The 26,017-nt window shown below is 42.7% G+C and overlaps 5 protein-coding genes and 1 pseudogene across 5 annotated transcripts; 3 read left to right on the top strand and 3 right to left on the bottom strand.

Annotated features, from left to right (window-relative positions):
* Nucleotides 1–2,539: 2,539 nt before the first annotated feature.
* LOC130428704 (zona pellucida sperm-binding protein 3-like) lies at nt 2,540–4,409 on the top strand (annotated as a pseudogene).
* Nucleotides 4,410–6,694: 2,285 nt separating this feature from the next.
* Nucleotides 6,695–8,475, bottom strand: LOC130428702 (zona pellucida sperm-binding protein 4-like). The gene is made up of 8 exons (XM_056756893.1): nt 8,169–8,475; nt 7,909–8,096; nt 7,744–7,841; nt 7,517–7,674; nt 7,216–7,408; nt 6,997–7,144; nt 6,841–6,913; nt 6,695–6,765 (listed from the first exon to the last, which is right to left on the bottom strand). The coding sequence occupies exons 1-8, from the start codon at nt 8,473–8,475 to the stop codon at nt 6,695–6,697; spliced, it is 1,236 nt and encodes a 411-aa protein (XP_056612871.1).
* Nucleotides 8,476–10,964: 2,489 nt separating this feature from the next.
* LOC130428701 (zona pellucida sperm-binding protein 3-like) lies at nt 10,965–12,834 on the top strand. Its single transcript, XM_056756892.1, has 8 exons — nt 10,965–11,546; nt 11,620–11,741; nt 11,827–11,930; nt 12,002–12,179; nt 12,243–12,360; nt 12,433–12,518; nt 12,595–12,686; nt 12,767–12,834. Exons 1-8 carry the CDS (start codon nt 10,965–10,967, stop codon nt 12,832–12,834), a joined length of 1,350 nt encoding a protein of 449 aa, XP_056612870.1.
* Nucleotides 12,835–15,108: 2,274 nt separating this feature from the next.
* Nucleotides 15,109–16,889, bottom strand: LOC130428700 (zona pellucida sperm-binding protein 4-like). Its single transcript, XM_056756891.1, has 8 exons — nt 16,583–16,889; nt 16,323–16,510; nt 16,158–16,255; nt 15,931–16,088; nt 15,630–15,822; nt 15,411–15,558; nt 15,255–15,327; nt 15,109–15,179 (listed from the first exon to the last, which is right to left on the bottom strand). Exons 1-8 carry the CDS (start codon nt 16,887–16,889, stop codon nt 15,109–15,111), a joined length of 1,236 nt encoding a protein of 411 aa, XP_056612869.1.
* A 2,489-nt stretch (nt 16,890–19,378) lies between these two features.
* On the top strand, nt 19,379–21,247 carry LOC130428698 (zona pellucida sperm-binding protein 3-like). The gene is made up of 8 exons (XM_056756889.1): nt 19,379–19,960; nt 20,034–20,155; nt 20,241–20,344; nt 20,415–20,592; nt 20,656–20,773; nt 20,846–20,931; nt 21,008–21,099; nt 21,180–21,247. The coding sequence occupies exons 1-8, from the start codon at nt 19,379–19,381 to the stop codon at nt 21,245–21,247; spliced, it is 1,350 nt and encodes a 449-aa protein (XP_056612867.1).
* Nucleotides 21,248–23,535: 2,288 nt separating this feature from the next.
* LOC130428697 (zona pellucida sperm-binding protein 4-like) lies at nt 23,536–25,316 on the bottom strand. The gene is made up of 8 exons (XM_056756887.1): nt 25,010–25,316; nt 24,750–24,937; nt 24,585–24,682; nt 24,358–24,515; nt 24,057–24,249; nt 23,838–23,985; nt 23,682–23,754; nt 23,536–23,606 (listed from the first exon to the last, which is right to left on the bottom strand). The coding sequence occupies exons 1-8, from the start codon at nt 25,314–25,316 to the stop codon at nt 23,536–23,538; spliced, it is 1,236 nt and encodes a 411-aa protein (XP_056612865.1).
* Nucleotides 25,317–26,017: the final 701 nt, after the last annotated feature.

The raw sequence follows: 26,017 nt of genomic DNA, 5'->3' as shown, positions 1-26,017 counted from the left end.
GGCTCTATGGACAGCACTTATTCTTCCATTTGGCTGCCCAGAGCGTATTCTTAGTGACCAAGGGGGAGCTTTTGAGTCAGATCTGATGAACCAGCTTTGCGCAGTGTATGGCTGCAAGAAAAGTCGCACTACGCCATACCATCCACAAGGAAATGGAGCATGTGAACGGTTTAACCGTACCCTCCTTTCCCTCCTGAGCACCATGGATGCGGACTTGCACGCTAAATGGCCTAGCCAGTTGCCAGCTCTGCTGCAAGCATATAATAACACTACTCACTCAAGCACCGGGATGACCCCTCATTATGTGCTTTTTGGCCGCCATGCCAGACTGCCAGTGGACGTACTCCATGAAGTCGCAACGCCACAATACCGGGATAATGTAGAAGGTTGGGTTGCGAATCACCATCGAACTCTCCTGCAAGCCTATGCCACCGTACGTAACAACGTTGAACGTCGTCAGCAGTGGAACCAAACTAGCTACAATAGGCGTGCTAGAACCTTGCCACTGTTACCGGGGGAAAGAGTACTCCTAAGGAACTTCCGCCGTAGAGCCAAAGGGAAACTAGCTCCTCAATGGCTCCCTACACCCTTTGTGGTGGTGGCCCAGCCACGCAAGGATCAACCCGTCTTTAGCATTCGGCCCGAGACAAAGGAGGGTCCCATCCGAACGATTCACCGCAATCACTTGCGGCCATGCCCTGGGGACCAACAAGCGACCTACCGCAAGGAAGAGGGTCGTTCTAGTGAGAATCGGTGCCCCAACCGAAGTAGCCTCGGACAACACTGGCCCTTTGTTTCTCTAGCTCGACTCCCTCTTGTCCCTCAACACCAGACTGACACTCCAAGTCCTCATTGTGAGCCAGTGGACTTAGCAACTAGTACTTCCCTTACTCGTGCACCAGCCACACAAGCCCATGAAGCCCCGGGGCCTGACCCAGAAATGTTGCCTCTGGCTGAGCCTGACCCAGTAATGTTACTCCCGGTAGTTATAGGCCACGACCCAGCCCTGGAGTGTGGTGCAGCTATCAACAACCAGGGTTCTCGTCGGTATCCCCTACGTGCTAATCGTGGCACAATACCTGCGCGCTACAAACCCTAAATGCCTGGCTACTCAATGGCATTGTCCGCTTGACTCTTAAGGACTATGTTCGGGACGACCATTATTAAAGGCGGGGGGAAATGTAACGGGAGGAGACACTGACTGTTTGACCATTTGTGAGGGTGGGTAAATGTCTGTCAGGTGTGAACGTGTATCCGTGAGGCTGTTACAGGTGTGGCCAATGTTACTGATGAGTCAGTGGTACAATGCGATTGGCAGATCTACTGAATATAAGGAGCAGCGTGAGGTCCTTACGGGGGTGTTTTTTTTGTTCTGGACCGTGAGAGACGCCGTTACGAGACGAGCGTGACTGCCTCTGTGCCGGTTTCTCAGGGTATTCAACTCAACTCAACGCACGCAGTGACGACGATATCCATTGACCCCTGGTGCCGAGAGGTCCACGAGAACAATCAACGCGCGCTATCCATTTCTATTGAGGGAAGTGGGAATTCTTAATGTTCATGAAAGGCTGACGCTGATGTGTGTTATTTGGGACTGATTGGCCTTCCTTTGCCTGACAGTTTGGTATTCCAGTTCCGGGTTGCCTCGCTGATCCTCGTGTCCTGGAGATCGCCGGAGCCGAGACTTGTGCAGTTGCTGCTGTCGTCACCTCGCCGTGGGCGCTTCCCCTTTGCGCTACGAGCGACAGTGGGCTGGGTCGTGAGTGACGAGACTTTTGGTTGTGTGTGACGAAACTCTGCTTTTGAACTTAATACAACTGTGACGTTTTGCTTACGTAACCTTCTCTCGGTCTAGCGAGGTATTGGCTGCTCGCCTAGGATATATTTTCCATTGTCTTTTTATTCGAGTCTTTTTAAGGCCAACAGACTAATCAAACTAATTTGTCCTATCATGATTTCTAATGTGTGAAATTGAGGTTGAAGTGGTTACACCAGTACATTCTTAAATTTGTTTTTGAAGTGTAGATCTCACGTGTGATGGGGTGCTGTTGTATATGACTATTGGTCTGATTGGTGTGTTGATCGTTTCTTGATCGCTGTTTAGCCGGGGGGCGCCATAGTATACCATTACTCCTAGTCCTTGAATTGAAGCATCTATATCTGGGTTACCTTCAAAATGTATACAATGATATTTAGTTTTTAAACTGTTGTATAAATAAACTTTGTATTTTATAAGACGTTGGTGTAGCCTGTTACTTGTGTATTACAAGGGTGGAATTCCTGCGTGCGCCTGAGTTGGCACGTTACATAGGCCTCATTTACAAAGCAAGATTAGCTCTTACTACAAAGTACCAACATCCCGATTTCCATCTGCGTACTAAATGTCCAACAACATCCACCTGTTGCAAGCTGGATAGGTAAATGAACATGTCTGGAATAGCATTACGCCAATCACTAGAGGAGCGGAGCCATCCTGATTTCCAGATGTATAAATTTTTATGCTGGGCTTCTAATGGGTCACGGAAACTCAAGTACAGCAATGAAGGTGCTGTGGCAAGCTGGAGTAGGTTTGGTGCTGGTGCTTGCATTTGGCTTGTCTGATGCACAATGGCGAGGAAGATCAGCTCAAACACAGAAACCTAGTACATTTAGGCCTTGGTCTCAAATGCAAGTTACTCAGCAAAGTGAAACCAGAATGCCTCTGTCTCCACAAACCAACAACCCCATGCTTGTGCCACAGAGATTTCCTTCTCAGTTTTCAATGCAGACTCCTGGTGTGGTTGGTGGCAAGCCTGGTCAAGATCCTCTTGGTGTTCAGTCTAAACAGCTTTTGCAGGGTCCCATGGGAAAACTGATGTGGACCTTTCCAAGCCTACCAGAAGAACCTGTCCAGCCAGAGATTCCTTTTGAGCTGCGGAACCCTTTGTCTCCCAATAGTGTAGGGGCTCAGTGCGGCGAGAATTCCGTGTATGTGGAAGTGATGGAGGACTTCTTTGGGACTGGACAACTACTAATGGCTTCTGGTTTTGCACTGGGAGGCTGTGGACCAACAGGGCAGGACAATAATGCTAGAGTTCTCCTCTTCGAATCAGAACTGCATGGATGTGGCAGCATGTTAACGGTGAGAAGATTGATCCTTACCAAAAGTGATTTTTAGTTTTGAAAATTCTTCAGTAACATTCTTGTTTCTTTAGGTGACCGAAGATGAACTTGTTTATGTCTTCTCCCTTGTCTATACTCCCCAAGAGTTTTCAAATGGTGTTCCTATTGTCAGGAGTAGTGGTGCTGTGGTCAGTATTGAGTGTCACTATCCAAGGTACGGTTCTGGGTTCAAGGTGGATGCATTATCATGCGTGTAGTGAAAGCTCTTGCGGTGACCAACCTTTTTCTATAATCTACAGAATGCATAATGTGAGCAGCAATGTCCTGGTGCCCACTTGGTTACCATATGCAGCTACTAAGGTTGCTGAAGAGCGGTTGGTCTTCTCCCTCAAGCTTATGACTGGTATGTATGTATGTATTATGTCGTTTCAACCTAATTTTGTAGACCTTATCAATTTTCTTTCCTTGAAACAGATGAGTGGCAGTTTGAGAGGCCTTCAAATCAGTATTTCCTCGGTGACATTGTGAATATTGAGGCCTCTGTGAAGACGTACAACCATGTACCTCTCCGTGTGTTTGTGGATCGTTGAGTAGCCACTGCGTCCCCTGATGTGAACTCCGCTCCCAAATACTCTTTCATTGAGAATAATGGGTAAGACATTTACCCAGCCTATCCTAGAAGCATTCCACTGTGTTTAACTGGTTTCTTCACCAGGTGCCTGGTTGATGCAAAGTACACAGGCTCGAGCTCTCGCTACCTGCCTCGAACTCAAATTGATAAGCTGCAGTTTCAGCTGGAGGCTTTCAGGTTCGAGCAAGTGAACAGTGGGCTGGTATGTATTTGCCTTGGTTTTGAGTACGTTCTAGTGCATTGTTTGGAAACCCTAACCCTCTTGCCTTTACAGGTCTACATCACATGCATTTTGAAGGCGGTTCCTGTAGCCACTGCAACAAATTCTGAGCAGAAGGCCTGCTCGTTCTCCCCTAATGGGTATGTTGCCCCCAAACAGCCTGTACTGGGTCAGTAGGTTGACGTTTATCATTTAGGATGTGTCTTTGTTTGGCAGCTGGGTGTCTGTGGATGAATCTGATCAGGTGTGTGGCTGCTGTGACTCCACCTGTAGCAGCAGCAGTAGTGCAAGCGATCAGGTTCTTGGAGGTACGGGTAAACGCACGGACTAACTAAGTGATTCTGATTATGGTCTTGGAAGTTTCTCACTACTTGTCTGTTCTCCATAGATCTACGGTGGGAGCAAGCATCGGTTGGGCCCCTGAATGTGAAGGAATTTGGCTTTGGTCGACTGTAATTTGAAATGGTCATGTAATGAATAAAGCCTTTTAACTGATTTATACATGGTCTAGAAGTGGTCGTCCTTCAGGAAGTCTTACATCTCTCATTTACATGTTTGCCATTTTATGGTTCTGATTTGTCACTCCAAGCCTTTTTAAAGTATGTGAGTACTTGCAGTACTTTTACTGATTTTTTTTTTTTTTTTGCTAGGAAATGCATGGTAGGTACAAGAAGCCTGTACCTACCCAAAAATAACATCCCTATACCCTGAGGTTAAATGGGTGAACAATGGTGTGGAACTTTGTTTGTGAGCTTAACTTCACACAAACTGCAAATTCTTCTTAATTAGATTTGGTTGACTTTGTTTCCAAGAATCAATGATGTTGACTTGATCAAGTTAAGACTCATTGTGGCAAAGACTCATGTAGTTTGTGAAGAACTACATGTTAATGACATTGCTTCTCTGGCAGTTACTGCAATGCATATGTGGTAAGTGGTGTTTTAATAGAAGCTAGAGTCTTTCTTGAGTGACATTGCTGAAGCGTGAAGATTAATTATTGCCACTGTACACAATGTTGCATTTAGTATGAACATGCTATAAGATTTTCGCTTATCAACTTTGTTTTTAGTTGGCAGTTGGTTTTAGTAACTCAACTGACAACCACCGCGTCCAATTTCAAATTGTTTTTGCAAGGCTGCTTTCGGAGAATACACCTTTGCAATGTAAAAATAAGAACTATTCTCAACAATGCCTTTTTATGAGCATTAACTCTTAACTGTATTGGACGTTTTGGTGCACATTCCAATGTCCGGTGATTTGGGAAAATCTACCTGCCAACTGTTTTTTGCCAAAACAGGCAGTTACTCCTACACAACATATTTTGGTAACACTTCACAATGTGACCCTGGACTACAAAACAGGTCCTAAAGTAGCACTGGAATATTTGTGGCATTAGTCAACAAAACATTGCAGGGGACAATTCTTTTTATGCCAAAAATCATTGATATGCGGTAACGATCATGTTCCATGAAGATGTTTTGATATGCAAAAAAAAAGCCAGTCTCCCTACATTCGACTGTGAAGAGTCCCAGAAAACTGAATGGAATCACAATGAATTGCAAAATTTTAGTGTAAAGTGTATGATTTATCAGAATCCATTCCTTATTTTGTTTAATATCTTTATTATAAAATACTAAGTAACAGAAATACTTTACATTTTATGAAGGGAAAACAATGTTTGACGGTAATCATAAGGCAAAACATTTAAGGGCAAATATACATATAAAACAAAAGCGTAAATAAACTGCTGGAAGCTCAATATTAATGCTTCGTGTTTAAATTCTATGAATTTTAAAACAAGGCACAATATAAAACAAGTCAATTTAAGCACAAAGCAAGGTCAATGTTAATGTTACATTAGTTTTATAATATTGAACATGTTAAATTGTACATTAATGTCGGCTGCGACTGTTTTGCAGGTTGTGCGTGGTTCTCTGTGTATAGTATAATGCAATGTAAGTCACTTTAGATGAAAGAGACTTCCAAATGCATAAATGTAAAGTGCATTACCAACTTGGTGGGGATCGGCAAAAAACTGATTTAACCAATTCACACAACAGCTAGATTAAAACTACAAAATGTGTTTAACAGCTATGCTCAAATACAGTACAAACAATTTGAAAGTTTACAAACTAGTAAATATTTCTGGAAAACGGTTTTACATTAAAGTTGTACAAACTGCCAAATGAAAGTTTTTATTCCCAAAGAGAAGGACAAAATGAATGAAATAATTTAAGTGGTGGAGCTGATGCCAGGATGGCATTGTATGTGACTGTACGGTTGCATTTAATACAAATGCCATAATGCAGTGAAATTAGTCAAAACATTATCTGAAGCATTTCTTCACCTTGATGTTGGGGTCAACGTTTACCAACAAACGAAGCTCTAAAATTGTATTGAACAAGTTCAATTACTCAATGTTAAGACATCCCACATACCCCTAAAAACTCCTCAAACCTATCAGAGTTTTAAGTGTCACAGGGAATCAAGACAGTTAATAAATGTTGCACAAGCTTGAGTCAATGCATCTTTGGTCTGTACAGCTAGAAATCATCAGATATCAAGTGGTTAAGAAGCACATCTATGGACAGTCAACCTTCTGTGGTTGCTTTTAAAATCAGCGCTTCCTTTCAAAACACTGCAACTGTCCTTGGGGGAAAAACTCACAGAAAATGCCACTGTGTAAACAAATGCTGACAACAGGTGTAGTGTAATAACTTTATTAAAATCAGCAATGGAATTTACATCGTAAGGAAAACACCTCCACTGGAAACCACAGTTTCTTCACTCCTTTTTACAGCAACAGCCCTTCCTGGAACACAAGAGAGGCAGATGAAACGGACGGATGTCTTTTGATGTTGTATACAAACCAAAGTTAAACACCTACTTTTCCTGGCACAGCTCTGCTCACAGGAACCAGAAGCAGGGTGGCACACCGCAGTACTACAGTGAATATAGATCTGACCAACAAAGAGATCAGCTTTAGCAACAAATACAAAAAGGCAATTTGGAGGATAGGAAAAGGGCTGTAAGGAAATCATACAGTCTCCTGCAGAGGGGCCAGTGAAGATGGATCCACAAACGTGAACATCTTCACAACAAAGCGCTTGTAGTGGGTTGGGAACTGAAGACCAGTCGAGCCAACTTCAGGAACCAGTGCAGTCAGGTAACGGTCATCCTGGTAAGGACATCTAAAACAGAAGTGACAGTCAGGACTCGTTCACAGCACACAATCTGGACAAATGCTTGGGATCCTATTCACCCATCAACTAGAAGATCCCACTGGGGTAGACTGAGAGGACTAGGGGCTGATGTCGCCCAACAGTGCCCCAACATCAGGACAAGATTCGGGTCAGTCCTCTCCAAAATGCGCACCTCAACATACACTGGGTCTCGCAGTACCTTCGTGACTGGATACTCATCCTCACCGTAGTAGGACGTGTACGCCTCATCTCCTGAGGATGAACACTTATTGTTACTGTCCCAGCTAGAGTTTGAGACCAGTGCAACAAAAGTACCACTCCTCTTGAGAAGCATTTTTTTGAAGACGAGCACATCATTACCTTCTGCACATCCTTTAGTGACACATTGGCCATTTGCCAGTCTAAGCTCCACCCTGAGGGGTCCAGGAGCAGCTACAGGTGGAGGAGCTGGAACGGTGTTGACCTCAACAACCAGAGCTTCCACAGCAGTGGCAGAATATTTACACTGGAAGAGAAGTCTAGACAACAAACAGTGAGCTTCCATCAGTTCAAGAATTCACAGTACTGAGAGAACACAGATGACCTACTCAAATTGACTGTCCCTTGTGATTGAGCCAAGAGGTCCAATCCCCACTTCATAGGATGAAGTCATTCTGTTCTCATACACCACATAGCCATTTTCCTCCTGCAAGCAAAAACACGATTGACATCAAATCTGTTCCAGACACCCAAATCATCAACAGCAAACTCACCGTCATGCTGGTGCCACAGGCGGTGACTGGAAACTGGTATATGGCAAAGGAAGGCGTGGAACCAACAGGACCACAAGATGCTTCATTTCCACCCAGCAGACGGACCGTGTCCAGACTCAACCGAGGCAAAGTAACATCTCTGGCCACCACCAGCACAAACTGACCATCTCTTATACACTGGACAGTCACTGTAGCGAGAGATAGAAAGTTCTCAGGTAATCAGCTTGGTAAGAAACATTGCACTGATTTAACACCCCTACCTGACATTCCATAATAGCACTGCTGTCCATTAAAGCAGCAGTTTATAGCTTCACACTCTGCACCACTGATACCAGGTTGTCCACACTGGATCTGCTCATAATCAGCTACAGCACACTTGTCAAGAGTTTCTGACTGCACCACTGGCTTCTGAAGTGGAAACTTCTGAGAAAACTGTTGTTCAGTTTGATGGAAGACTGGTGATTGAGGTCCCTGGGGAAAATTACTAAACTGTGGCACGGCATGACAGAAAGCACAAAACCATGCGCAAATAGCCACAAGGCAAACCATCCCTGTACTTCCCGCCATCCTGCTACAAGTAGACTCTCTAAGAATCGTGTGTTTAGTCTTATATACTCTGTAAACCGGCAGTCAGAATTTGTTGTTCCTCCTCGATCAATTAACAATGATTGTTCTCCAGACCTGCTGGAAGCTACAAACGGTGAATTCTGTTCACTCTCAAGATTTTATACGATCGTGTTTTGACCAATCTCTACCAAGCGTACTTTCACAAATGTTAAGTTCTCAACATTTGATTGCAAGTTTCTCAAGGTGCGGGGTGGTCCCAACTGGTGGGGAATACACAATGAACAGGTGGGGCGCGACAAAACGGGAGGAAATTGGGTCATTTTTATTAATTCCTTTATACATTGACCATACATTCAAAACAAAACAAGGACACAGTTAAATGAAAGCCTTACATAAAACAGACTGCGAAGAAAATGTCACATGGAACCAGAGTAGCATTCGAGAATGATTTCACGTCGAAATGTTTATTGAAGGGGCACAAAAACTTTAATGTGGAGAGGCTGTATAAACGTTTTTTAATTTATTAATCAATTGGTTTAGGGCTTATTTTTTTATTATTCGTTTATGAAATGTTATAAGAAAGTTGAATTGCGCCAAAGTGTGTCCGATAAACCCATCTGATTAATCGGAATAATTTCAAGGGCAAATATCCATATAATACCCAAACGTAAATGAACTGCAGTAAGCTCAATAGTACCACGCGACGGTGGTAGGTCTGATCACTGACGCTGATGAAACATCCTACAGAGAAGAGGTGCAGACTCTGTCACGTTGGTGTGATGAACACAACCTCTCTCTCAACATCAGTAAGACCAAGGAGCTGGTGGTGGACTTTGGGAGGAGAGACAGAGAACACAGTCCTATCACCATCAATGGGGCACCAGTGGAGCGAGTCAACAGTTACAAGTTCCTTGGTGTCAACATCACAGAGGAGCTCACATGGACCACTCACACCGAAGTCGTATTGAAGAAGGCTCACCAACGTCTCTTCTTCCTGAGACGGCTGAGGAAGTTTGGTCTGAATCGCCACATCCTCACTCGATTCTACACCGGCACAATAGAGAGTATCCTAACTGGCTGCATCACTGCCTGGTACGGTAACAGCACCGCTCTCAACCGGAAAGCCCTACAGAAAGTGGTACAAACTGCCAAGCACACCGTCGGAGGTGAGCTTCCCTTCCTCCAGGACATTTACACCAGACGGTGTGTGAAAAAAGCGAGGAGGATTACTAGAGACACTAGCCACCCGAGTCATGGTCTGTTCTCATTCCTTTCATCAGGAAAGAGATACCGCAACATCAGAACCCGCTACAGCAGACTACGTGACAGCTTCTTTCCCCAAGCATTCAGACTCTTAAACTCTTGACTTTCACAATCCACTCATTAGCACTGCACTTTATCACCCACTAACACGCGCAATTTTATTCATTGTCATACTTTAATACACAAAACATATGAATCACTGCACACTACGCACATTGTGTGTTTTCATTCGCTGCTATTTATTTAGCACATTGTGTACATTTGCTGCTGTGTATGATTATTATGTATATTACGTGTCATTTGTTGTATTCTGGTGTATAACTTGTACAGAAATGTTTACTGTGTAAATGTGTACAAGAAATGTCTGTCATACTGCCATGTTGGTTGGAACTGCACCCAAGTTTTTCACCTACTGTTGCACCTGCGTATATGGTTGAGTGACAATAAAGAGATTTGATTTGATTTGATTAATGCTTTGTAATGCTATGAATTGAAATCAAGGCACATCATAAAACACGGTCAATTTAAGAACAAATGTTCATGTCAATGTGTATGTTACATTAGCTTTACAATAATTAACAACATGTTGAATTGTACATGAAAGTCTGCTGAGACTGTTTTGCAGTCCTGTCTGGTATTCTGTCCCGTGGGCTCATGGGATATAGTCATAAACAAGTATCTAAAGTATCTGTCGCTGAGTGCATCGGAATCTGGGCGTCACCAGTAAGCCATCCGAGAATTTCTCGCCTTCTCTTTTATGAATACTGACCACTCTGACATGCTACTCTTTCCAAGTACTGTTTTCTTCTACTACATCGTATGTAAGCAGACTTATTCGGACAAAGGCGGCGAGAACAGTCATCCACCGGGTATTTCTCGCATACTGTTTTGGGAATACAGACGATAAGCCATAGTCGTTTGCCAACTGCGATTTGCCCTCTGTATAGTAAGGAAGTATGCCATTTCGGATTCAGTATACCCGTGTACGTGTGGTATAGGCCTCATTTACAAAGCAAGATTAGCTCTTACTACAAAGTACCAACATCCCGATTTCCATCTGCGTACTAAATGTCCAACAACATCCACCTGTTGCAAGCTGGATAGGTAAATGAACATGTCTGGAATAGCATTACGCCAATCACTAGAGGAGCGGAGCCATCCTGATTTCCAGATGTATAAATTTTTATGCTGGGCTTCTAATGGGTCACGGAAACTCAAGTACAGCAATGAAGGTGCTGTGGCAAGCTGGAGTAGGTTTGGTGCTGGTGCTTGCATTTGGCTTGTCTGATGCACAATGGCGAGGAAGATCAGCTCAAACACAGAAACCTAGTACATTTAGGCCTTGGTCTCAAATGCAAGTTACTCAGCAAAGTGAAACCAGAATGCCTCCGTCTCCACAAACCAACAACCCCATGCTTGTGCCACAGAGATTTCCTTCTCAGTTTTCAATGCAGACTCCTGGTGTGGTTGGTGGCAAGCCTGGTCAAGATCCTCTTGGTGTTCAGTCTAAACAGCTTTTGCAGGGTCCCATGGGAAAACTGATGTGGACCTTTCCAAGCCTACCAGAAGAACCTGTCCAGCCAGAGATTCCTTTTGAGCTGCGGAACCCTTTGTCTCCCAATAGTGTAGGGGCTCAGTGCGGCGAGAATTCCGTGTATGTGGAAGTGATGGAGGACTTCTTTGGGACTGGACAACTACTAATGGCTTCTGGTTTTGCACTGGGAGGCTGTGGACCAACAGGGCAGGACAATAATGCTAGAGTTCTCCTCTTCGAATCAGAACTGCATGGATGTGGCAGCATGTTAACGGTGAGAAGATTGATCCTTACCAAAAGTGATTTTTAGTTTTGAAAATTCTTCAGTAACATTCTTGCTTCTTTAGGTGACCGAAGATGAACTTGTTTATGTCTTCTCCCTTGTCTATACTCCCCAAGAGTTTTCAAATGGTGTTCCTATTGTCAGGAGTAGTGGTGCTGTGGTCAGTATTGAGTGTCACTATCCAAGGTACGGTTCTGGGTTCAAGGTGGATGCATTATCATGCGTGTAGTGAAAGCTCTTGCGGTGACCAACCTTTTTCTATAATCTACAGAATGCATAATGTGAGCAGCAATGTCCTGGTGCCCACTTGGTTACCATATGCAGCTACTAAGGTTGCTGAAGAGCGGTTGGTCTTCTCCCTCAAGCTTATGACTGGTATGTATGTATGTATTATGTCGTTTCAACCTAATTTTGTAGACCTTATCAATTTTCTTTCCTTGAAACAGATGAGTGGCAGTTTGAGAGGCCTTCAAATCAGTATTTCCTCGGTGACATTGTGAATATTGAGGCCTCTGTGAAGACGTACAACCATGTACCTCTCCGTGTGTTTGTGGATCGTTGCGTAGCCACTGCGTCCCCTGATGTGAACTCCGCTCCCAAATACTCTTTCATTGAGAATAATGGGTAAGACATTTACCCAGCCTATCCTAGAAGCATTCCACTGTGTTTAACTGGTTTCTTCACCAGGTGCCTGGTTGATGCAAAGTACACAGGCTCGAGCTCTCGCTACCTGCCTCGAACTCAAATTGATAAGCTGCAGTTTCAGCTGGAGGCTTTCAGGTTCGAGCAAGTGAACAGTGGGCTGGTATGTATTTGCCTTGGTTTTGAGTACGTTCTAGTGCATTGTTTGGAAACCCTAACCCTCTTGCCTTTACAGGTCTACATCACATGCATTTTGAAGGCGGTTCCTGTAGCCACTGCAACAAATTCTGAGCAGAAGGCCTGCTCGTTCTCCCCTAATGGGTATGTTGCCCCCAAACAGCCTTTACTGGGTCAGTAGGTTGACGTTTATCATTGAGGATGTGTCTTTGTTTGGCAGCTGGGTGTCTGTGGATGAATCTGATCAGGTGTGTGGCTGCTGTGACTCCACCTGTAGCAGCAGCAGTAGTGCAAGCGATCAGGTTCTTGGAGGTACGGGTAAACGCACGGACTAACTAAGTGATTCTGATTATGGTCTTGGAAGTTTCTCACTACTTGTCTGTTCTCCATAGATCTACGGTGGGAGCAAGCATCGGTTGGGCCCCTGAATGTGAAGGAATTTGGCTTTGGTCGACTGTAATTTGAAATGGTCATGTAATGAATAAAGCCTTTTAACTGATTTATACATGGTCTAGAAGTGGTCGTCCTTCAGGAAGTCTTACATGTTTGCCATTTTATGGTTCTGATTTGTCACTCCAAGCCTTTTTAAAGTATGTGAGTACTTGCAGTACTTTTACTGATTTTTTTTTTTTTTGCTAGGAAATGCATGGTAGGTACAAGAAGCCTGTACCTACCCAAAAATAACATCCCTATACCCTGAGGTTAAATGGGTGAACAATGGTGTGGAACTTTGTTTGTGAGCTTAACTTCACACAAACTGCAAATTCTTCTTAATTAGATTTGGTTGACTTTGTTTCCAAGAATCAATGATGTTGACTTGATCAAGTTAAGACTCATTGTGGCAAAGACTCATGTAGTTTGTGAAGAACTACATGTTAATGACATTGCTTCTCTGGCAGTTACTGCAATGCATATGTGGTAAGTGGTGTTTTAATAGAAGCTAGAGTCTTTCTTGAGTGACATTGCTGAAGCATGAAGATTAATTATTGCCACTGTACACAATGTTGCATTTAGTATGAACATGCTATAAGATTTTCGCTTATCAACTTTGTTTTTAGTTGGCAGTTGGTTTTAGTAACTCAACTGACAACCACCGCGTCCAATTTCAAATTGTTTTTGCAAGGCTGCTTTCGGAGAATACACCTTTGCAATGTAAAAATAAGAACTATTCTCAACAATGCCTTTTTATGAGCATTAACTCTTAACTGTATTGGACGTTTTGGTGCACATTCCAATGTCCGGTGATTTGGGAAAATCTACCTGCCAACTGTTTTTTGCCAAAACAGGCAGTTACTCCTACACAACATATTTTGGTAACACTTCACAATGTGACCCTGGACTACAAAACAGGTCCTAAAGTAGCACTGGAATATTTGTGGCATTAGTCAACAAAACATTGCAGGGGACAATTCTTTTTATGCCAAAAATCATTGTGATATGCGGTAACGATCATGTTCCATGAAGATATGTTTTGATATGCAAAAAAAAAGCCAGTCTCCCTACATTCGACTGTGAAGAGTCCCAGAAAACTGAATGGAATCACAATGAATTGCAAAATTTTAGTGTAAAGTGTATGATTTATCAGAATCCATTCCTTATTTTGTTTAATATCTTTATTATAAAATACTAAGTAACAGAAATACTTTACATTTTATGAAGGGAAAACAATGTTTGACGGTAATCATAAGGCAAAACATTTAAGGGCAAATATACATATAAAACAAAAGCGTAAATAAACTGCTGGAAGCTCAATATTAATGCTTCGTGTTTAAATTCTATGAATTTTAAAACAAGGCACAATATAAAACAAGTCAATTTAAGCACAAAGCAAGGTCAATGTTAATGTTACATTAGTTTTATAATATTGAACATGTTAAATTGTACATTAATGTCGGCTGCGACTGTTTTGCAGGTTGTGCGTGGTTCTCTGTGTATAGTATAATGCAATGTAAGTCACTTTAGATGAAAGAGACTTCCAAATGCATAAATGTAAAGTGCATTACCAACTTGGTGGGGATCGGCAAAAAACTGATTTAACCAATTCACACAACAGCTAGATTAAAACTACAAAATGTGTTTAACAGCTATGCTCAAATACAGTACAAACAATTTGAAAGTTTACAAACTAGTAAATATTTCTGGAAAACGGTTTTACATTAAAGTTGTACAAACTGCCAAATGAAAGTTTTTATTCCCAAAGAGAAGGACAAAATGAATGAAATAATTTAAGTGGTGGAGCTGATGCCAGGATGGCATTGTATGTGACTGTACGGTTGCATTTAATACAAATGCCATAATGCAGTGAAATTAGTCAAAACATTATCTGAAGCATTTCTTCACCTTGATGTTGGGGTCAACGTTTACCAACAAACGCAGCTCTAAAATTGTATTGAACAAGTTCAATTACTCAATGTTAAGACATCCCACATACCCCTAAAAACTCCTCAAACCTATCAGAGTTTTAAGTGTCACAGGGAATCAAGACAGTTAATAAATGTTGCACAAGCTTGAGTCAATGCATCTTTGGTCTGTACAGCTAGAAATCATCAGATATCAAGTGGTTAAGAAGCACATCTATGGACAGTCAACCTTCTGTGGTTGCTTTTAAAATCAGCGCTTCCTTTCAAAACACTGCAACTGTCCTTGGGGGAAAAACTCACAGAAAATGCCACTGTGTAAACAAATGCTGACAACAGGTGTAGTGTAATAACTTTATTAAAATCAGCAATGGAATTTACATCGTAAGGAAAACACCTCCACTGGAAACCACAGTTTCTTCACTCCTTTTTACAGCAACAGCCCTTCCTGGAACACAAGAGAGGCAGATGAAACGGACGGATGTCTTTTGATGTTGTATACAAACCAAAGTTAAACACCTACTTTTCCTGGCACAGCTCTGCTCACAGGAACCAGAAGCAGGGTGGCACACCGCAGTACTACAGTGAATATAGATCTGACCAACAAAGAGATCAGCTTTAGCAACAAATACAAAAAGGCAATTTGGAGGATAGGAAAAGGGCTGTAAGGAAATCATACAGTCTCCTGCAGAGGGGCCAGTGAAGATGGATCCACAAACGTGAACATCTTCACAACAAAGCGCTTGTAGTGGGTTGGGAACTGAAGACCAGTCGAGCCAACTTCAGGAACCAGTGCAGTCAGGTAACGGTCATCCTGGTAAGGACATCTAAAACAGAAGTGACAGTCAGGACTCGTTCACAGCACACAATCTGGACAAATGCTTGGGATCCTATTCACCCATCAACTAGAAGATCCCACTGGGGTAGACTGAGAGGACTAGGGGCTGATGTCGCCCAACAGTGCCCCAACATCAGGACAAGATTCGGGTCAGTCCTCTCCAAAATGCGCACCTCAACATACACTGGGTCTCGCAGTACCTTCGTGACTGGATACTCATCCTCACCGTAGTAGGACGTGTACGCCTCATCTCCTGAGGATGAACACTTATTGTTACTGTCCCAGCTAGAGTTTGAGACCAGTGCAACAAAAGTACCACTCCTCTTGAGAAGCATTTTTTTGAAGACGAGCACATCATTACCTTCTGCACATCCTTTAGTGACACATTGGCCATTTGCCAGTCTAAGCTCCACCCTGAGGGGTCCAGGAGCAGCTACAGGTGGAGGAGCTGGAACGGTGTTGACCTCAACAACCAGAGCTTCCACAGCAGTGGCAGAATATCTACACTGGAAGAGAAGTCTAGACAACAAACAGTGAGCTTCCATCAGTTCAAGAATTCACAGTACTGAGAGAACACAGATGACCTACTCAAATTGACTGTCCCTTGTGATTGAGCCAAGAGGTCCAATCCCCACTTCATAGGATGAAGTCATTCTGTTCTCATACACCACATAGCCATTTTCCTCCTGCAAGCAAAAACACGATTGACATCAAATCTGTTCCAGACACCCAAATCATCAACAGCAAACTCACCGTCATGCTGGTGCCACAGGCGGTGACTGGAAACTGGTATATGGCAAAGGAAGGCGTGGAACCAACAGGACCACAAGATGCTTCATTTCCACCCAGCAGACGGACCGTGTCCAGACTCAACCGAGGCAAAGTAACATCTCTGGCCACCACCAGCACAAACTGACCATCTCTTATACACTGGACAGTCACTGTAGCGAGAGATAGAAAGTTCTCAGGTAATCAGCTTGGTAAGAAACATTGCACTGATTTAACACCCCTACCTGACATTCCATAATAGCACTGCTGTCCATTAAAGCAGCAGTTTATAGCTTCACACTCTGCACCACTGATACCAGGTTGTCCACACTGGATCTGCTCATAATCAGCTACAGCACACTTGTCAAGAGTTTCTGACTGCACCACTGGCTTCTGAAGTGGAAACTTCTGAGAAAACTGTTGTTCAGTTTGATGGAAGACTGGTGATTGAGGTCCCTGGGGAAAATTACTAAACTGTGGCACGGCATGACAGAAAGCACAAAACCATGCGCAAATAGCCACAAGGCAAACCATCCCTGTACTTCCCGCCATCCTGCTACAAGTAGACTCTCTAAGAATCGTGTGTTTAGTCTTATATACTCTGTAAACCGGCAGTCAGAATTTGTTGTTCCTCCTCGATCAATTAACAATGATTGTTCTCCAGACCTGCTGGAAGCTACAAACGGTGAATTCTGTTCACTCTCAAGATTTTATACGATCGTGTTTTGACCAATCTCTACCAAGCGTACTTTCACAAATGTTAAGTTCTCAACATTTGATTGCAAGTTTCTCAAGGTGCGGGGTGGTCCCAACTGGTGGGGAATACACAATGAACAGGTGGGGCGCGACAAAACGGGAGGAAATTGGGTCATTTTTATTAATTCCTTTATACATTGACCATACATTCAAAACAAAACAAGGACACAGTTAAATGAAAGCCTTACATAAAACAGACTGCGAAGAAAATGTCACATGGAACCAGAGTAGCATTCGAGAATGATTTCACGTCGAAATGTTTATTGAAGGGGCACAAAAACTTTAATGTGGAGAGGCTGTATAAACGTTTTTTAATTTATTAATCAATTGGTTTAGGGCTTATTTTTTTATTATTCGTTTATGAAATGTTATAAGAAAGTTGAATTGCGCCAAAGTGTGTCCGATAAACCCATCTGATTAATCGGAATAATTTCAAGGGCAAATATCCATATAATACCCAAACGTAAATGAACTGCAGTAAGCTCAATAGTACCACGCGACGGTGGTAGGTCTGATCACTGACGCTGATGAAACATCCTACAGAGAAGAGGTGCAGACTCTGTCACGTTGGTGTGATGAACACAACCTCTCTCTCAACATCAGTAAGACCAAGGAGCTGGTGGTGGACTTTGGGAGGAGAGACAGAGAACACAGTCCTATCACCATCAATGGGGCACCAGTGGAGCGAGTCAACAGTTACAAGTTCCTTGGTGTCAACATCACAGAGGAGCTCACATGGACCACTCACACCGAAGTCGTATTGAAGAAGGCTCACCAACGTCTCTTCTTCCTGAGACGGCTGAGGAAGTTTGGTCTGAATCGCCACATCCTCACTCGATTCTACACCGGCACAATAGAGAGTATCCTAACTGGCTGCATCACTGCCTGGTACGGTAACAGCACCGCTCTCAACCGGAAAGCCCTACAGAAAGTGGTACAAACTGCCAAGCACACCGTCGGAGGTGAGCTTCCCTTCCTCCAGGACATTTACACCAGACGGTGTGTGAAAAAAGCGAGGAGGATTACTAGAGACACTAGCCACCCGAGTCATGGTCTGTTCTCATTCCTTTCATCAGGAAAGAGATACCGCAACATCAGAACCCGCTACAGCAGACTACGTGACAGCTTCTTTCCCCAAGCATTCAGACTCTTAAACTCTTGACTTTCACAATCCACTCATTAGCACTGCACTTTATCACCCACTAACACGCGCAATTTTATTCATTGTCATACTTTAATACACAAAACATATGAATCACTGCACACTACGCACATTGTGTGTTTTCATTCGCTGCTATTTATTTAGCACATTGTGTACATTTGCTGCTGTGTATGATTATTATGTATATTACGTGTCATTTGTTGTATTCTGGTGTATAACTTGTACAGAAATGTTTACTGTGTAAATGTGTACAAGAAATGTCTGTCATACTGCCATGTTGGTTGGAACTGCACCCAAGTTTTTCACCTACTGTTGCACCTGCGTATATGGTTGAGTGACAATAAAGAGATTTGATTTGATTTGATTAATGCTTTGTAATGCTATGAATTGAAATCAAGGCACATCATAAAACACGGTCAATTTAAGAACAAATGTTCATGTCAATGTGTATGTTACATTAGCTTTACAATAATTAACAACATGTTGAATTGTACATGAAAGTCTGCTGAGACTGTTTTGCAGTCCTGTCTGGTATTCTGTCCCGTGGGCTCATGGGATATAGTCATAAACAAGTATCTAAAGTATCTGTCGCTGAGTGCATCGGAATCTGGGCGTCACCAGTAAGCCATCCGAGAATTTCTCGCCTTCTCTTTTATGAATACTGACCACTCTGACATGCTACTCTTTCCAAGTACTGTTTTCTTCTACTACATCGTATGTAAGCAGACTTATTCGGACAAAGGCGGCGAGAACAGTCATCCACCGGGTATTTCTCGCATACTGTTTTGGGAATACAGACGATAAGCCATAGTCGTTTGCCAACTGCGATTTGCCCTCTGTATAGTAAGGAAGTATGCCATTTCGGATTCAGTATACCCGTGTACGTGTGGTATAGGCCTCATTTACAAAGCAAGATTAGCTCTTACTACAAAGTACCAACATCCCGATTTCCATCTGCGTACTAAATGTCCAACAACATCCACCTGTTGCAAGCTGGATAGGTAAATGAACATGTCTGGAATAGCATTACGCCAATCACTAGAGGAGCGGAGCCATCCTGATTTCCAGATGTATAAATTTTTATGCTGGGCTTCTAATGGGTCACGGAAACTCAAGTACAGCAATGAAGGTGCTGTGGCAAGCTGGAGTAGGTTTGGTGCTGGTGCTTGCATTTGGCTTGTCTGATGCACAATGGCGAGGAAGATCAGCTCAAACACAGAAACCTAGTACATTTAGGCCTTGGTCTCAAATGCAAGTTACTCAGCAAAGTGAAACCAGAATGCCTCCGTCTCCACAAACCAACAACCCCATGCTTGTGCCACAGAGATTTCCTTCTCAGTTTTCAATGCAGACTCCTGGTGTGGTTGGTGGCAAGCCTGGTCAAGATCCTCTTGGTGTTCAGTCTAAACAGCTTTTGCAGGGTCCCATGGGAAAACTGATGTGGACCTTTCCAAGCCTACCAGAAGAACCTGTCCAGCCAGAGATTCCTTTTGAGCTGCGGAACCCTTTGTCTCCCAATAGTGTAGGGGCTCAGTGCGGCGAGAATTCCGTGTATGTGGAAGTGATGGAGGACTTCTTTGGGACTGGACAACTACTAATGGCTTCTGGTTTTGCACTGGGAGGCTGTGGACCAACAGGGCAGGACAATAATGCTAGAGTTCTCCTCTTCGAATCAGAACTGCATGGATGTGGCAGCATGTTAACGGTGAGAAGATTGATCCTTACCAAAAGTGATTTTTAGTTTTGAAAATTCTTCAGTAACATTCTTGTTTCTTTAGGTGACCGAAGATGAACTTGTTTATGTCTTCTCCCTTGTCTATACTCCCCAAGAGTTTTCAAATGGTGTTCCTATTGTCAGGAGTAGTGGTGCTGTGGTCAGTATTGAGTGTCACTATCCAAGGTACGGTTCTGGGTTCAAGGTGGATGCATTATCATGCGTGTAGTGAAAGCTCTTGCGGTGACCAACCTTTTTCTATAATCTACAGAATGCATAATGTGAGCAGCAATGTCCTGGTGCCCACTTGGTTACCATATGCAGCTACTAAGGTTGCTGAAGAGCGGTTGGTCTTCTCCCTCAAGCTTATGACTGGTATGTATGATGTATTATGTCGTTTCAACCTAATTTTGTAGACCTTATCAATTTTCTTTCCTTGAAACAGATGAGTGGCAGTTTGAGAGGCCTTCAAATCAGTATTTCCTCGGTGACATTGTGAATATTGAGGCCTCTGTGAAGACGTACAACCATGTACCTCTCCGTGTGTTTGTGGATCGTTGCGTAGCCACTGCGTCCCCTGATGTGAACTCCGCTCCCAAATACTCTTTCATTGAGAATAATGGGTAAGACATTTACCCAGCCTATCCTAGAAGCATTCCACTGTGTTTAACTGGTTTCTTCACCAGGTGCCTGGTTGATGCAAAGTACACAGGCTCGAGCTCTCGCTACCTGCCTCGAACTCAAATTGATAAGCTGCAGTTTCAGCTGGAGGCTTTCAGGTTCGAGCAAGTGAACAGTGGGCTGGTATGTATTTGCCTTGGTTTTGAGTACGTTCTAGTGCATTGTTTGGAAACCCTAACCCTCTTGCCTTTACAGGTCTACATCACATGCATTTTGAAGGCGGTTCCTGTAGCCACTGCAACAAATTCTGAGCAGAAGGCCTGCTCGTTCTCCCCTAATGGGTATGTTGCCCCCAAACAGCCTTTACTGGGTCAGTAGGTTGACGTTTATCATTGAGGATGTGTCTTTGTTTGGCAGCTGGGTGTCTGTGGATGAATCTGATCAGGTGTGTGGCTGCTGTGACTCCACCTGTAGCAGCAGCAGTAGTGCAAGCGATCAGGTTCTTGGAGGTACGGGTAAACGCACGGACTAACTAAGTGATTCTGATTATGGTCTTGGAAGTTTCTCACTACTTGTCTGTTCTCCATAGATCTACGGTGGGAGCAAGCATCGGTTGGGCCCCTGAATGTGAAGGAATTTGGCTTTGGTCGACTGTAATTTGAAATGGTCATGTAATGAATAAAGCCTTTTAACTGATTTATACATGGTCTAGAAGTGGTCGTCCTTCAGGAAGTCTTACATCTCTCATTTACATGTTTGCCATTTTATGGTTCTGATTTGTCACTCCAAGCCTTTTTAAAGTATGTGAGTACTTGCAGTACTTTTACTGATTTTTTTTTTTTTTTGCTAGGAAATGCATGGTAGGTACAAGAAGCCTGTACCTACCCAAAAATAACATCCCTATACCCTGAGGTTAAATGGGTGAACAATGGTGTGGAACTTTGTTTGTGAGCTTAACTTCACACAAACTGCAAATTCTTCTTAATTAGATTTGGTTGACTTTGTTTCCAAGAATCAATGATGTTGACTTGATCAAGTTAAGACTCATTGTGGCAAAGACTCATGTAGTTTGTGAAGAACTACATGTTAATGACATTGCTTCTCTGGCAGTTACTGCAATGCATATGTGGTAAGTGGTGTTTTAATAGAAGCTAGAGTCTTTCTTGAGTGACATTGCTGAAGCGTGAAGATTAATTATTGCCACTGTACACAATGTTGCATTTAGTATGAACATGCTATAAGATTTTCGCTTATCAACTTTGTTTTTAGTTGGCAGTTGGTTTTAGTAACTCAACTGACAACCACCGCGTCCAATTTCAAATTGTTTTTGCAAGGCTGCTTTCGGAGAATACACCTTTGCAATGTAAAAATAAGAACTATTCTCAACAATGCCTTTTTATGAGCATTAACTCTTAACTGTATTGGACGTTTTGGTGCACATTCCAATGTCCGGTGATTTGGGAAAATCTACCTGCCAACTGTTTTTTGCCAAAACAGGCAGTTACTCCTACACAACATATTTTGGTAACACTTCACAATGTGACCCTGGACTACAAAACAGGTCCTAAAGTAGCACTGGAATATTTGTGGCATTAGTCAACAAAACATTGCAGGGGACAATTCTTTTTATGCCAAAAATCATTGTGATATGCGGTAACGATCATGTTCCATGAAGATATGTTTTGATATGCAAAAAAAAAGCCAGTCTCCCTACATTCGACTGTGAAGAGTCCCAGAAAACTGAATGGAATCACAATGAATTGCAAAATTTTAGTGTAAAGTGTATGATTTATCAGAATCCATTCCTTATTTTGTTTAATATCTTTATTATAAAATACTAAGTAACAGAAATACTTTACATTTTATGAAGGGAAAACAATGTTTGACGGTAATCATAAGGCAAAACATTTAAGGGCAAATATACATATAAAACAAAAGCGTAAATAAACTGCTGGAAGCTCAATATTAATGCTTCGTGTTTAAATTCTATGAATTTTAAAACAAGGCACAATATAAAACAAGTCAATTTAAGCACAAAGCAAGGTCAATGTTAATGTTACATTAGTTTTATAATATTGAACATGTTAAATTGTACATTAATGTCGGCTGCGACTGTTTTGCAGGTTGTGCGTGGTTCTCTGTGTATAGTATAATGCAATGTAAGTCACTTTAGATGAAAGAGACTTCCAAATGCATAAATGTAAAGTGCATTACCAACTTGGTGGGGATCGGCAAAAAACTGATTTAACCAATTCACACAACAGCTAGATTAAAACTACAAAATGTGTTTAACAGCTATGCTCAAATACAGTACAAACAATTTGAAAGTTTACAAACTAGTAAATATTTCTGGAAAACGGTTTTACATTAAAGTTGTACAAACTGCCAAATGAAAGTTTTTATTCCCAAAGAGAAGGACAAAATGAATGAAATAATTTAAGTGGTGGAGCTGATGCCAGGATGGCATTGTATGTGACTGTACGGTTGCATTTAATACAAATGCCATAATGCAGTGAAATTAGTCAAAACATTATCTGAAGCATTTCTTCACCTTGATGTTGGGGTCAACGTTTACCAACAAACGCAGCTCTAAAATTGTATTGAACAAGTTCAATTACTCAATGTTAAGACATCCCACATACCCCTAAAAACTCCTCAAACCTATCAGAGTTTTAAGTGTCACAGGGAATCAAGACAGTTAATAAATGTTGCACAAGCTTGAGTCAATGCATCTTTGGTCTGTACAGCTAGAAATCATCAGATATCAAGTGGTTAAGAAGCACATCTATGGACAGTCAACCTTCTGTGGTTGCTTTTAAAATCAGCGCTTCCTTTCAAAACACTGCAACTGTCCTTGGGGGAAAAACTCACAGAAAATGCCACTGTGTAAACAAATGCTGACAACAGGTGTAGTGTAATAACTTTATTAAAATCAGCAATGGAATTTACATCGTAAGGAAAACACCTCCACTGGAAACCACAGTTTCTTCACTCCTTTTTACAGCAACAGCCCTTCCTGGAACACAAGAGAGGCAGATGAAACGGACGGATGTCTTTTGATGTTGTATACAAACCAAAGTTAAACACCTACTTTTCCTGGCACAGCTCTGCTCACAGGAACCAGAAGCAGGGTGGCACACCGCAGTACTACAGTGAATATAGATCTGACCAACAAAGAGATCAGCTTTAGCAACAAATACAAAAAGGCAATTTGGAGGATAGGAAAAGGGCTGTAAGGAAATCATACAGTCTCCTGCAGAGGGGCCAGTGAAGATGGATCCACAAACGTGAACATCTTCACAACAAAGCGCTTGTAGTGGGTTGGGAACTGAAGACCAGTCGAGCCAACTTCAGGAACCAGTGCAGTCAGGTAACGGTCATCCTGGTAAGGACATCTAAAACAGAAGTGACAGTCAGGACTCGTTCACAGCACACAATCTGGACAAATGCTTGGGATCCTATTCACCCATCAACTAGAAGATCCCACTGGGGTAGACTGAGAGGACTAGGGGCTGATGTCGCCCAACAGTGCCCCAACATCAGGACAAGATTCGGGTCAGTCCTCTCCAAAATGCGCACCTCAACATACACTGGGTCTCGCAGTACCTTCGTGACTGGATACTCATCCTCACCGTAGTAGGACGTGTACGCCTCATCTCCTGAGGATGAACACTTATTGTTACTGTCCCAGCTAGAGTTTGAGACCAGTGCAACAAAAGTACCACTCCTCTTGAGAAGCATTTTTTTGAAGACGAGCACATCATTACCTTCTGCACATCCTTTAGTGACACATTGGCCATTTGCCAGTCTAAGCTCCACCCTGAGGGGTCCAGGAGCAGCTACAGGTGGAGGAGCTGGAACGGTGTTGACCTCAACAACCAGAGCTTCCACAGCAGTGGCAGAATATCTACACTGGAAGAGAAGTCTAGACAACAAACAGTGAGCTTCCATCAGTTCAAGAATTCACAGTACTGAGAGAACACAGATGACCTACTCAAATTGACTGTCCCTTGTGATTGAGCCAAGAGGTCCAATCCCCACTTCATAGGATGAAGTCATTCTGTTCTCATACACCACATAGCCATTTTCCTCCTGCAAGCAAAAACACGATTGACATCAAATCTGTTCCAGACACCCAAATCATCAACAGCAAACTCACCGTCATGCTGGTGCCACAGGCGGTGACTGGAAACTGGTATATGGCAAAGGAAGGCGTGGAACCAACAGGACCACAAGATGCTTCATTTCCACCCAGCAGACGGACCGTGTCCAGACTCAACCGAGGCAAAGTAACATCTCTGGCCACCACCAGCACAAACTGACCATCTCTTATACACTGGACAGTCACTGTAGCGAGAGATAGAAAGTTCTCAGGTAATCAGCTTGGTAAGAAACATTGCACTGATTTAACACCCCTACCTGACATTCCATAATAGCACTGCTGTCCATTAAAGCAGCAGTTTATAGCTTCACACTCTGCACCACTGATACCAGGTTGTCCACACTGGATCTGCTCATAATCAGCTACAGCACACTTGTCAAGAGTTTCTGACTGCACCACTGGCTTCTGAAGTGGAAACTTCTGAGAAAACTGTTGTTCAGTTTGATGGAAGACTGGTGATTGAGGTCCCTGGGGAAAATTACTAAACTGTGGCACGGCATGACAGAAAGCACAAAACCATGCGCAAATAGCCACAAGGCAAACCATCCCTGTACTTCCCGCCATCCTGCTACAAGTAGACTCTCTAAGAATCGTGTGTTTAGTCTTATATACTCTGTAAACCGGCAGTCAGAATTTGTTGTTCCTCCTCGATCAATTAACAATGATTGTTCTCCAGACCTGCTGGAAGCTACAAACGGTGAATTCTGTTCACTCTCAAGATTTTATACGATCGTGTTTTGACCAATCTCTACCAAGCGTACTTTCACAAATGTTAAGTTCTCAACATTTGATTGCAAGTTTCTCAAGGTGCGGGGTGGTCCCAACTGGTGGGGAATACACAATGAACAGGTGGGGCGCGACAAAACGGGAGGAAATTGGGTCATTTTTATTAATTCCTTTATACATTGACCATACATTCAAAACAAAACAAGGACACAGTTAAATGAAAGCCTTACATAAAACAGACTGCGAAGAAAATGTCACATGGAACCAGAGTAGCATTCGAGAATGATTTCACGTCGAAATGTTTATTGAAGGGGCACAAAAACTTTAATGTGGAGAGGCTGTATAAACGTTTTTTAATTTATTAATCAATTGGTTTAGGGCTTATTTTTTTATTATTCGTTTATGAAATGTTATAAGAAAGTTGAATTGCGCCAAAGTGTGTCCGATAAACCCATCTGATTAATCGGAATAATTTCAAGGGCAAATATCCATATAATACCCAAACGTAAATGAACTGCAGTAAGCTCAATAGTACCACG

The sequence above is a fragment of the Triplophysa dalaica genome, chromosome 9, assembly GCF_015846415.1.
Source record: "Triplophysa dalaica isolate WHDGS20190420 chromosome 9, ASM1584641v1, whole genome shotgun sequence".
NCBI lineage: Eukaryota > Metazoa > Chordata > Actinopteri > Cypriniformes > Nemacheilidae > Triplophysa > Triplophysa dalaica.
The sequence above is the reverse complement of the archived record's forward strand: the minus strand, read 5'-3'. Positions and strand labels throughout refer to the sequence as shown.

Excerpts from the sequence above, each read along its gene's own strand:
- LOC130428702 (XM_056756893.1), bottom strand. The coding sequence starts at position 8,475 with ATGGCGGGAAGTACAGGGATGGTTTGCCTTGTGGCTATTTGCGCATGG. Across the intron at positions 7,842-7,908 it reads CCTGTGGCACCAGCATGACG|GAGGAAAATGGCTATGTGGT; the intron begins GTGAGTTTGCTG and ends TTTTGCTTGCAG. Across the intron at positions 7,145-7,215 it reads TGGGATCTTCTAGTTGATGG|ATGTCCTTACCAGGATGACC; the intron begins GTGAATAGGATC and ends CTTCTGTTTTAG.
- LOC130428701 (XM_056756892.1), top strand. The coding sequence starts at position 10,965 with ATGAAGGTGCTGTGGCAAGCTGGAGTAGGTTTGGTGCTGGTGCTTGCA. Across the intron at positions 11,547-11,619 it reads GATGTGGCAGCATGTTAACG|GTGACCGAAGATGAACTTGT; the intron begins GTGAGAAGATTG and ends TTGCTTCTTTAG. Across the intron at positions 12,180-12,242 it reads TCTTTCATTGAGAATAATGG|GTGCCTGGTTGATGCAAAGT; the intron begins GTAAGACATTTA and ends TTTCTTCACCAG.
- LOC130428700 (XM_056756891.1), bottom strand. The coding sequence starts at position 16,889 with ATGGCGGGAAGTACAGGGATGGTTTGCCTTGTGGCTATTTGCGCATGG. Across the intron at positions 16,089-16,157 it reads ACAAGGGACAGTCAATTTGA|ACTTCTCTTCCAGTGTAGAT; the intron begins GTAGGTCATCTG and ends TTTGTTGTCTAG. Across the intron at positions 15,823-15,930 it reads CACTAAAGGATGTGCAGAAG|GAGATGAGGCGTACACGTCC; the intron begins GTAATGATGTGC and ends GTTCATCCTCAG.
- LOC130428698 (XM_056756889.1), top strand. The coding sequence starts at position 19,379 with ATGAAGGTGCTGTGGCAAGCTGGAGTAGGTTTGGTGCTGGTGCTTGCA. Across the intron at positions 19,961-20,033 it reads GATGTGGCAGCATGTTAACG|GTGACCGAAGATGAACTTGT; the intron begins GTGAGAAGATTG and ends TTGTTTCTTTAG. Across the intron at positions 20,345-20,414 it reads CTCCCTCAAGCTTATGACTG|ATGAGTGGCAGTTTGAGAGG; the intron begins GTATGTATGATG and ends TCCTTGAAACAG.
- LOC130428697 (XM_056756887.1), bottom strand. The coding sequence starts at position 25,316 with ATGGCGGGAAGTACAGGGATGGTTTGCCTTGTGGCTATTTGCGCATGG. Across the intron at positions 24,938-25,009 it reads GTGCTATTATGGAATGTCAG|TGACTGTCCAGTGTATAAGA; the intron begins GTAGGGGTGTTA and ends CTCTCGCTACAG. Across the intron at positions 23,607-23,681 it reads GCAGAGCTGTGCCAGGAAAA|GAAGGGCTGTTGCTGTAAAA; the intron begins GTAGGTGTTTAA and ends CTTGTGTTCCAG.